Raw genomic sequence first — 12,137 nt, 5'->3', positions numbered from 1 at the left:
GACGAGGCTGATGCCCTCACTACGCACTGAGATTCATGTAGCTTTATATAAAATGTATATGTGGGTGAGTGTATTTTAAGTCATCTGTTCAGGTATGCATCAAGGATCATACCTTTTCCAACACACACTGCATGAATGTTTGCATATCGGACTGTTTGAGCAGCCTCTATACACTGCGTGTACACTGTGTGTTTGCGTGTGTGTGTTATTACACAAAACCCCATCAGTTTGTATTATTCGATCTGTGTATACAGGGTGGATGCTTGTCTTTTTGTCTGTCACTCTTTCTCTCCCAGTCCAGCTCATTCTGCTGTGGACTGAATGTCAGATGAGCTAAATAATCTCACCCCCCCAAAGTGCAAGGTCAGCACACAAATTCTAAATGAAAGAGAGCCAAATTAAATGACAAGTGCAGTAGACAGGAAAAACAAGTAAATTGAGTGAGTGGCACATGATCATAATAAGCTATTTTTGAATTAGCACAACATGCCCTTGTTGTCCTGAAAGAGTTGCACCATTAGGCCAAGTGTTCAGGATCAGGTGAGAACTGGTATGTGGGGTAAATACATACAATATGAGTCTTCAAGGGGAATGAGTGAAAAAGACAATTTATTCATGCATTGGTCAATTTGTAGAATTTGGTCTGTTTTGCTTCCAACACGCTATCATACAGACTAGTGGAGAGAAAATGTCCAAAATACACATTTCGGTTTTTATTTTAGTTCAGATTTCTGTTCTGGACATTTATGCAAATTGACACATGTTTATTTAACACATTTCAAAATAAAATATCTGAAAACTTGTGACTTAAAAATGAACTGTTTTAATTTAAGTAATCAAATGTGAAAGTTTCATGGTGATGTCTATTGGAATGGAATTTTACAATACTAATCTGAAAGGCTGTTGTCTTTAAATGAGTTTTTCTCATACTTTGAGACAAAAATGTCCCATGTATACTCTGATGAGTTTGGCTCTTTTTTCATATACGGAGTGATATAAAGAGATCCAGAAATTCCCTCTGTAAAACCTCTGACTCTAATATGTCAATAATATAAAAACTTCATCCAGTGTTAATATCTCAGTCCTGGGAAGTTTTGAGTGGCAGTCAACTTTTTTCTTTTACCTATTCACCTGTAGTGTCTTCCGTTAATTATATTATTATAAGTTACTTATGAATGAATTACATTATTAAGAGGTAGGCTTTGACCGAAAGTAAGAGATTGTTGGTTTATTTCTGTAGGTTACATTTTATACGCTTTATCCACATTACAAGTGTGACCAGCATTCTGACTGTGGCAATGACACCGGTAAACAACTGGAACAAATCTATAATCTGTAAAACCCTCACCTCACTTATATAAAGACAGAGATACTAAGATAATAATTGAAGTGGTGTATATATATTTTGATACATGATACATCAGCGCACATGTATTATGTCTAAATAAGCTAAATAAAACCAAACAACTGAATACAGATGATGGTTCTTATTAAAAAAAATGCAGCTGTAGCACAGTATCAGTGTTCCTTTAGTGGATTGTTGGGATTTTTATAGAAGAGGACTGTCTGGATTAGGAGACAGGAAGTATTGAACGAGTAGATATTTATCTCCAGTGTGAACAATACATTAAATGCAGTTTTTAACTAACAGCTACATTATAACACAAATCCATTGCCCTCCAGAGCTTGCCTTTGATAGGCATCTATTCTTTCTTGAGACAGAAGAGTAATTCAGCAGAAATAGCCGGAATACAAACTGAGGACTTGCAGAAGCTCACAGTATTCAGTTAAATTGAGTGCAGTGAACTGTATATGACTATTACCCATTACATTACACAAGTGTTTTAGAATTGCATGATCATATAGTCATAATGATGTGGGGAAGCTGTGGCTCGGGAGGAAGAGCAGATCTGACCACTAGTCAGAAGGTCAGTGGTTCCATCCCTTGCTCCAGCTGTATGTCAAAGTGTCTTTGGACATGATAGGAATAAATCCCATAGTACTTCCATTGGTGCGTGAGTGTGTTTGAATAGCTGAATCTGAACATACCGTAGGGCACTTTGGACAGGAAAGGCTGTATCACTCCTGGTGAGCAGGCTGGCATATTGCAAGGGTTGTAAAGCACTTTAAATTTACATTTAGGGAATTGCTTACAGTAAGTACATTTGTCACAAGAAAGACACCACCACATATCACCATTGATGAAGTAAGAATGAAAAAAAAAAAAAAAATAGAAACAATTTTTGAAGTGAAGAAAAACTTTGAGTGGTTGGTAGAGCAGAAACTGCTATATAAATGCAAGTTATTTTTACCATGGTACAAGAGTCCACGGTTGGTGCTTAGGCCCTAAATATTGTGGACTGCACTGTACCTCCAGTTGTCAATTAAAAATCTACACTACACTTGAAGGAAACCTAAAATTGGGTTTTAACTTAAATCTATGATTGAGTCTTAAATGCTTGCATTTCTTACAACAGTTTTCAATGCTATTCCATGGCAAAGGAGATTTCTGAGAGATTCTAAGGCCCAGGCTAGATCTGCCGTCTCACTTGAAACACGTTCCACTCCCCTTGCTTTTCCAATTTTCTTTTTCTCTTTTTGCTATATTACCAATTTAACTTTAACTTAGTTCACTTAGACTTTTCAAACTTTGTTTTGTCACAGTCAAGGCCAAACTCACATTTCTTTTAGACTTACACACAGGCTGGCAGACTTAAAAACACACATATATATACACAACCAGATGCATATACCTGATTTGTCATGCAAGCAAATTGATTTTCCAACTGAGCGTGTGTGCAGATACAGTGCATGTAGTGTATACAGATTCAAATACAGGTTTTTAGACGTCATCCATGTTAGGTTTTTTTATTTTTTTTGTCCCAGCTGCATTGAATGTACAGCACACACTGCTCACAGTTTAAAATCTTCTCTTCTCTGTATTTACAATACTAAATGAAAGCGACTCAGATAAGGACAGTATCAGCATTAAAGGACCAGTTCCCCCAATAATGAAAACTCTGTAATTATCTACTCAGCCCCGTGCTGATGGCAACTCAGGTGAAGTTTGTTGGTCCACAAAACATTTCTTGATCTTCACTTCAAAACAGCATTGCAGCATTTCCCTGAAAAAGGGAAGTAGCTGGATACTGGTACAACTGGGAAAAAAATGGCTAAATACACCTCATCCGACATAATCCAAGTCTCCAATAGCCCCAAGATCCCAAATTGCGAGTCATTTATTTCACCGGATGAGCAGTTTGAAGCCAATTTATGTTTTTCTCCTTTTTTGATTATTTTTAAATCAAGTCCCGAGGTGTTAAGGAGAATGCTAAAATGCTGTTGCTGAGTTTTGCTGTGAAGTTCCAGATGTTCTTTGTGGACTACAAAACTTGATTTTCCATCAGAATGGGGGTGAGGAGTTAAAGAATTAATTAAAATTTTTGGGTTAACTGTTCCTTTTTTTCTGTAAAACCATTTTTTTTTTTTTTAAGTAGGTAATGTACGCAGACTTTCAGGCATTTGGTCGAGCAAAGAGCTGTGTGAATCACACTGTTCTATAAAACACACTCCGGCATGTTGGCATTTCACACTACGAGTGTGTGTAGGCAAGGTAGGTGAGTTCGTGTGAGGGAGAAATATGGGTAGAGAGAGGTCAGCATGTAACAACATGTCACCTCTATGTGTACATTCACTCATGTGTGAATTGTCACCTGCAGAGACGACGCATGATGAGGAATCTAACACTACAATGTACCCAGCCATCTTACACTCACACGCAGAGATATCATGACTTCATGCTCTGTGGCTTCGCACAACAACTCTCCAGCACACCCACAGCCACAAACACAAAGAAATGTGTCAGTGGGCAGGAATCCTCCGAGGTTATTTCATTTGGTTTGTGAAGCCTGATGGTGAAGATAATATATGTTATGCAATGCTATTAGAGTGGGTCCTAAAAAAAGCATGGGAAAAGTTAGTTTGTAGTGTAAACCATAAAATTGTTTTAATTTGATCACGTAATTCTTCAGGCACATTTTGCTGGTTTATAAGCGGATACAAATCAACCAACAGATTCAGTTTATTCTCTGATATTAAGGTCTCGTTTTAAAAGCAGGCCAACACAACAAAAACGTCACACTGCTGATCAAGCGATTTGATAAGAGCACATGTGATTTGTTGTTACTTGTTCAACCATATAATGGAAAAATTTAACTAATTGGCTTCCCTCTGGGGAAAGTGTGCCTGTTCCCTGCTCTCTCCTTGGAACTATTCTTAGAGGCGAGGTTTCCCTAAAACACGCCTCTGACGGGCTCGGCCATCCACTTCCTGGCTCAAGAAACAGACTTCCTGTTGTTTTCGTAACTGGCTGAATGGGGTTTGGGTGCTTTTTGTGTGGAATGAATGTGTGTGCTGTTATCCATCTCCCTGTGTTGATGTTGATGTGTGCCTGTCAGTGTGTATACTTACTGAACAGTATGTAGGTTTCATTCTCCCCTGTAATGGCTTTTTTGTTATTATTATCCAGCAAGGATAAAGTCACGGATGGGTTTATGATCCAACCTTCTGTTTGCATAGAAGCATTTTCCCAGCACTGTTGACTAATAGTTTCTGGTTTAAAGTACGCAGATTTCAAAGAAGTTCAACAACTGTTTAAAACAGAATATGCGCCTCATAAATAAGCTGAGAATTTGTCTGAAACAAGTGACAACAGTTTGAAGTGCATGAATAGCAACAAATGCCAACTGCACTCAACAAGGTAGAAAAGTTGCTCTGCTTTCGATCATACAACCTAAAAAGTTGGGACACTGTGTAAAACCTGCATGAACCAGAATGTTATCATTTGCTAATCTTTTTTGACATATACCCAAATTAAAACAGAACAAAGACAATATGATAATAAATTAAAGACTTTGCCTATGTCGAGTGTTCAGCTTTTTTACCCTTACAAACGATATAATGTCATTAAAATTCTCCCACTCAATAGAAATTATGATAAGTGTTATTGGCAAAATTATTGACTATAGACAACCAAAAAACGTTAGCATGTATGATGTCCCCAGATGCTGTGTTGACATAGTCCTTCTCTCTAATAGGACATTAAGCTCTGGCAGAGCCCTGAAGTAGCACTTAGATCAGCTGAATGGCTATCAGCTGACCCTATCCATGAAGCTTTAGGTATTATTGACTTTTACACATATTTTTTTGTTAAATCCCACCAAATGACCAATCTCAAAGTTGTTATTAAGAAAAAAAAGAAAACGTTTCCTGATTTGCCTGAGCTATGGTATGTAGCCTTCCGACTTTAAAAGATTAGGTGAATTAGCAACTCAATTAGTGTTGGAGCACCCGCTGCGTGCTTGTAATTGAAACCCTGGCTTAATTCTCACCTCGTTCAGCCCGTAGAAATGTCAGTGGATGTTTTTAGGGACACTCATTGTGAAGTTGCTTTTGTCTATTGTTCATCTGATTTTCCAGATCTGTGTTTATGAGGCCTAATAATTTCCTGTTGTTCCATGACTTTTATTAATAGACTGGTTGTATTTTTAACGCTGCCATTGTTGGCTGGAGGTAATAAATGTGATTATAGGTGAGGTTGTTGGTGAAAATAGAGCTTCCTCTTTAGAGAGGGGAAGTCTCTGAGAAATTCCTGGCATTGGTGGAATTCTGCCCCGGTCGGATATGGGCAGAGTCCTCAGTGAATGGACCACATCCACCCACATCCACCCACTCACACTTCCCTTATTGGATTTAACAGTGGATGAATACACAGTCACATGCTCAAGTTCAGTTGAGACACCTAAAAATGGTACTTACAATGTACTTCAAGACTCACACGGTAAAGTTTTGTCACTGTTTTTTTTCCAACCAAGAGGAAAAGGAAAGCTAAGCTTTATCGATCTAAGCATTTTCTCCATTCTCTCTTCTCAATAGGCTAAAGGGAGAAGAGATGGCATGGTGTCGTCCAATGAGAACAGGCGCCGGCCGCTGTCATCAGGCGAGGTGGAGGGCATGTCATGGCAAGGCCCACGGACCATTTTCCTCCAGAAGAACTCGCAGGGATTCGGCTTCACTCTGCGCCACTTCATTGTCTACCCACCAGAGTCCTCCCTTCACAGCCTCAAGGTATGCCGACTATTCTATGGTGTTGGATGTAGGTAAGGACATGACAACTTTGTATAATCATCCCAAGTGGCCAATAGAGCTCTAAATTGAATCAATATTTGAGAATGACCTGCCTTTCCATCAAAAGCAGGAGGCTGATGAAAATTGAATAAATTCTCTTTCGAATTGGGCAGATTGAGATTGGACATGAGATGCTTTGCAAATGAATCGTCAATAGTCAGTCAAATCCTGACAATCAAAATTTCATCACTAGCCCTTTTTAGCTGCAGTGTGAATGTAGCTTTTAAGGGACTGGACTGACCTGTTTTTCTTAAGCCAGTTCTGGATGGATTGACACTTTGTACAAAGAATCATGGTCTCTCTCCCCAGAGAATAATTCCTACTAGAACTGGTTGTCATCGCTGATTTCCTGAATCGATTCGATTCCAGTTCACATGGTCCCAATACAGCTTGTTTTCTGATTTGGTTCTATTCCATGTCAATTCACTTATATTTCAAATACGATACCAATTTTGCTTGATTATGAAATAAATTGATAAAACTAATCCTGTAAATCTTACAAGAAACCCTCTATGATTAAAAAACAATGTTTACATTAAGAAATTAATTAAATATATATGGTTTTGGATATTTGTGGTTAAAAACTGCCTGTGGAGAATGACTGGAAAATGTTATGACTTTAGAGTTAAATTATTAAAAAATTCTATAGTAAGAGAGCAGGAAAGCCCTGATGAATGTAGGCCTATGTATTTCAACAAAGAAAAATATGAAAAAATGTAAACTTTGCCAGACAGCAGAAGACAGAAGCAGGTTTACTCACCAAATGGAAAATCAACCTGCATTTGGAGCTTGTTAATTTAAATGAAGACTAATTTGAATTGGAATTATTATTCTTTTAAAGCAAGTCCTATTTCCTGATGGCATTGGTGATCCCTTGATTTTTGTCCTGGCACCCTCAGCAGATCAAACTTTACATCAACCAGTGAAATATCTTTACATCTACCAGATGGATTTAAACAAATTAAGCACCATGAATTAATAAAGTAGTTTAGTTGAGCTCAGTTAGTTTTGTTTAGTTTAGTTTAGTTTGCACTAAAACACTTGAATTAACTATTTAAATAGCTCATTTTAGCAGGCTAACATGCTACACTAAGACATGGTAAACACTACCTGCTAAAGAGTAGCATGCTAGCATTATCATTGTGTGCATGCTAACCTCAATGCATAGCTGTAGCAATATAATAATATATAGCAATATGATAATTTGATTATTTATTTATTTATTTATTTGTTTATCTTTTTCATCAGAAATGTTTGGCAGGCCATACTTTGGGCAGCCATGTGCTGGAGTTACTGTGAACCTTTTTTTTTTTCATTACAAATAAATGCAAAAATTTCAAACAAATTGTTATGAAATTGGTTAGAAGTCATCAGGACTGCAGTTGATAAAATTATTGTATACGTGTATATATATATATGTGTGTATATATATACATACACATATTTATATATATATACATATATATATACTCTGAAATATAAAAAGAAAACACACATAATATATATTATGTGTGTTTGTGTGCGTGTGTATTTCTTTTCATACTTCAGAGTTAAAATAGAGTAATAACAAGGTATAAGCAGGTAGTTATTTATGTGTGTTCACCACTTATGGATACATTATTCTGTGCTGCCAAGGCCAGCCAACATCGGACAGGCTTGTTTGTTTACTTACACACTACCTCCACAGATGGGTACTGTAGTCCTGTAGACAGTATGGTAATGTACTTCTGCCTGGAGAGGTTGGTGTTGTGTCGCACCAGACCACCGTCTGTGTGCAGAACCCTTTTGTGTGTCCAGGTCAGGAATGAGCCAACTCAGCGAAGCATCAAAGCCTCCAGATAGAAAAGGCCAGCAGGCCTGTCAGTAAGTCAGACAGACAGACAGTGAGACAGGTAGCCAAACTGACAGGGAGTCAGTATGTCAGTCAGTGAGACAGTCAGACACTCGGTCAACTTGTAAATCAGCCAGTCAGACAGCTGAGCCCCAATGGCTCAGTCAGCTGCAGTCAGACAGACCTGGGAGCCAAGCAGCGCCCCCCTGTGGTCCTCCTGTCCTCTAACACCTGTTCTGTGTATGACCCACAGGATGAAGAGAATGGAAATGCAACTGGAAAAGGTGAGCAGACTTTATGAGGCACACACTCTTCGCCAGTGTTTAGGGATTTAGCGCTATTTAGCTCTAATACTTCAGCATTACAGGATATTGTAAACAGTACATTTACTTCAGGTTTGGTAAAATATATTGTGTTCTGTTCTATAAAGCACAATTGCTCAGGATATGTGTGTGCATGTGTAGGAAGAACTTTTTCTGTATATGTGTAGGTAGAGCTGTTTCAACTTTGTGGGTTTTGCTTTAGTTCGATTCAGTCAGCATGTTTATACACACTATCTGTGTGTGTGTGTGTGTGTGTGTGTGTGTGTGTGTGTGTGTGTGTGTGTGTGTGTGTGTTTGTTTAAGCAGGTTGCCAGCGGTCTCGTTTGGAGCCTATGGACACCATCTTTGTGAAGAGTGTCAAAGAAAATGGCCCTGCCCAACTAGCTGGACTGTGTACAGGTAGAAGACGCAACACACTCACACAAATAGTTAGGAGGAATATGAGTGACATGCTTCAGACTTAAGATACAGCAGAACTTGGGTCATCTGTCCTCTGACTGTCAAACTGCCCAAATCTGCCTAAAGACCTACATTATATATGATCTTTTAGGGGTTTAAGGTTTAAACATGATGATGATTGATTTTATTGCCTTTAATGTCATAATGATCGTGTCCAGGGGACAGGCTGGTAAAGGTGAATGGCGAGAGCATTCTGGGGAAAACCTACTCTCAAGTGATCGCACTCATCCAAAACAGGTGAGAGACTAGTGTTTATTAATCACATTTAATGTTCACATCTCACGTTTTATTATATATATTTTTTTTTAAACATATTTTTTTATATATCTTTTTTGTAGTGAAGACATTTTGGAGCTCTCTATTATGCCAAAAGATGAGGATGTGTTGCAGTTGGTAAGTGTGAGTATTATCTTTCTTCTATTTTCTCTTCTTTCCTGCTTTTCACCTTGTTACAAAGTGTAGCCACTGCAGTTAGCTAGGCTGCTTACATTACAACATAAAATGTGTATTTCACTTGTAACTGTTGTAGTTTCTTATTAAAGTTCAACCTCAGATTTGAAATTGTGCATGGGCAGAAAGGACTGTATTATTATAACCGACAGACAACAAAAATAGTTTGTACTAATGGGTATAAGAGAAGGTTTGAAAGAAGGCAGTGTAACAACTAAGATAACAACACTGGACTTTTTTGCATGAAAAATATTTACACATACCAAGATATAATATATGCAGATTTTTACTGTTCATCGTCTTCACTGTTTACTGACTCAAGTTTATACTGCTGATGAGAATGCAACGTATCCTGTAATTTGCTTCATAATTAAATTCTAAATGACTAAGTCTGAGTCAAACTGAGCAGAGCCAGGCTGGCAGATGTAATGAAAAAACAACAACAGTGGACACAAGAAGTCATATTGATTTCTTTTGCGCTGTGCCGAACACACATGACACTTTGGAGGTGTGTCAGATGTTCCGAGTCCGGCCCCTGGGCTGCAGCTGCATCACACACAGGGATGTGGGGGCCCATTTATCACTGCTTGCAGTTGTGATTTCTCTTTTGTTATTAAATCCACATCAGTGAGCCATACTGTTGCACTGGGTGACATTCAAGAAACACAATTAACTGCAGTATATTTTGTCTCAATACCACTTACTTACACTTACACTTGTTTAGAGACCCTTCAATGGGATTTGTTGCCAGTGACCAAAAATGCAGAGAAACGTCAGCTTCATTGAGTAAAATATTAAAATGAAAATTATACTTCAGCACCATAGTGATTAAGATAGGGTGAAAGAATACATTGTTGTTGTGCTAACATTTTAAAATGCATGGAGTTGGAGTGAAAGATAAAATAGGAAAAAAATAGGCAAGGTTGCAAGGTTAAACACCTGAAAAAAACTGCTGCAGATTTACTAAATTAGATAAAGTGTCGATTATAAAATAAGAATTTTAGTTTTCTAAAGCAAAGGAAGACATTTTGCTGCATCGTGCATGTTGCATCCGCCCACTCTGCCCTCTTCCTGTTCCCTCCATCTTTGTTCTTTAGTCTCTCTGTCAGATTTTACATTGTGTCCTAACTCTTTTTGTCCTCAGGCGTACTCCCAGGATGCCTACCTGAAAGGCAACGAGCCATATTCAGGCGAGGCGCAGAAGCTTCCACAGCCTCCGTCTCTCTGTTACCCTTCCACCAAGCCCAGCTCCACAGCCCCACAGCCCAGCCACAACCTCCACAGTCCCCTGGACAACTGGCAGTGCCGACCGACCCCCGCCATCTCTCCACTGGACAACCGGCCCCCTGCAGCTTCTACCACCACCTCCGGCTGGCCCGGGGGTCCTGAGGATTCCAGTGGCCACTTTGTTCCGTCGGGGCGTTACCGTGGTCGCTCATCTTCAGCCATCAATGCGTTGGACTTTCACTTTGCTAACCACAATGCTGCCATCGCCTCTGCAACTCTGCCTGCACCACGGAAGAGCAGCCTGCCGGCCTCTGCCCGCACTCACGCCGATGCTCTCTGCCACCAGGCTCTGTCGGACTGGTACTACAGCCAGGCTGAAGCTGCTGAGCACATGTCCCCCCGCCACCGCAGTATATCTCAGGATCGTTTAACAGAGCTAGGACTGGGGTTGGCACTTGGCCCCGGACCTACACCTGTTTCTGCAGCCACTATGGAGCATCGCAGAAGAGAAACTCTCCTATACCACCACCAGGCGGCTGCTGCCTCCCATGATTCCTATTGGTTAGGGAGCTGGGGTGGTGTATCAGGACCAGGAAGCAGGTCATGCTCAGAGAGCCTGCTGGCAGCCTACGCCGAGTACGAGCACAACTATGGGCGTTCTGTGGAAACACTGGCACAAGCCTCTGCACTGGTTGCACCACGCCATGAGCCTTCACAAGGCCCCCAAACAGCAAAGTTCAGTGAGCTGAAAGATCAGAAAGTCTTAGCAGGGCATCAGCACCGACCCACAGTGACATCCCCCATCACTGCCTCTTCCACAGTGCCTCCTAGTGGCAGGCAGTCAGGTCAGCAGAAAGCTGAACCCCAAACAAGGCGAGTAAAAGAAGAAGAGTTGGTGGGCTACAAAAGCTACAGTCCTTCTTTCTCCCGCAAAACTGGCCACCTCCTTCAGCAGGCCCACTCCTTCAGGGAGCCCAGCTACAGCGGCCCTCACCTCAACTGGAGCCCTGGTGGAAGAGGCAGCCCTGCGGACAGCGAGGAAGGGATGGCACCCAGGCCCAAGTCCACCCCCGCCCTGTCTGCGTCAGAGGAGGACAGATCCCAGCTGGTTGACGACACGGAGGTCATCTCCCCAATCTCCCTACACCAGGAGGTGGTTCTGAGGCAGAAGCCACCCTCCGGACGCCGAACCCCCGTTCAGGCACTTCGACATACTCACTACAACTCACCCGTGGAGTCGCCTGAGCCTGGTGTGACACCTTCACCAGGGACCCCCTCTCCTGTCTCTGGGGGGCCAAGCTCCAACCGCAGGGCTAATGGTAGCCTGGCACAGCATGCATTCAACTCCCTGTCCTCTATTCCCTTTATAGGTTAGTGACCTTTTCTCTGTAGCAGCTGACTTAATACAGCAGTCAGAAGATTTTGCATCAAGTCCACATTGTAACAAACTTTCCCACGATGAGTAATTTCATTACTCATCAGTTAGTCAATAAGTTCAAAAATGACTTTCTGAAAATAATATAACGCCACACTAACTCAGTTTTATAAATTACACATTTTATGGCATTTTCAATTTTGCACACTTTTGATTTTTTTTTAACAAATGTCTGTTGCTACAGAGCTCTTCTATACCAAAGTCAATTTACGTGAACCTTTAGTAG

The 12,137-nt window shown here is 40.4% G+C and overlaps 1 protein-coding gene across 3 annotated transcripts in view; it reads left to right on the top strand.

Moving 5' to 3' along the window:
• LOC115571034 (rho GTPase-activating protein 23-like) overlaps positions 1-12,137 on the top strand; it is a 68,693-nt gene that overhangs the window by 44,306 nt on the left and 12,250 nt on the right. For 2 of the 3 annotated variants that reach the window (XM_030400036.1, XM_030400035.1), the window contains exons 2-7: positions 5,935-6,126; positions 8,271-8,301; positions 8,644-8,739; positions 8,958-9,036; positions 9,138-9,198; positions 10,394-11,846. In XM_030400036.1, coding sequence (XP_030255896.1) covers positions 5,935-6,126; positions 8,271-8,301; positions 8,644-8,739; positions 8,958-9,036; positions 9,138-9,198; positions 10,394-11,846 — 1,912 coding nt within the window. Of the gene's footprint in view, positions 1-5,758; positions 5,840-5,934; positions 6,127-8,270; positions 8,302-8,643; positions 8,740-8,957; positions 9,037-9,137; positions 9,199-10,393; positions 11,847-12,137 lie in introns of all 3 variants that reach the window. The other variant, XM_030400034.1, reaches the window with a different exon arrangement.

The sequence above is a fragment of the Sparus aurata genome, chromosome 20 (genome assembly GCF_900880675.1).
Source record: "Sparus aurata chromosome 20, fSpaAur1.1, whole genome shotgun sequence".
NCBI lineage: Eukaryota > Metazoa > Chordata > Actinopteri > Spariformes > Sparidae > Sparus > Sparus aurata.
Note: the sequence above shows the minus strand (reverse complement) of the source record. Positions and strands in the feature narration are given on the sequence as shown.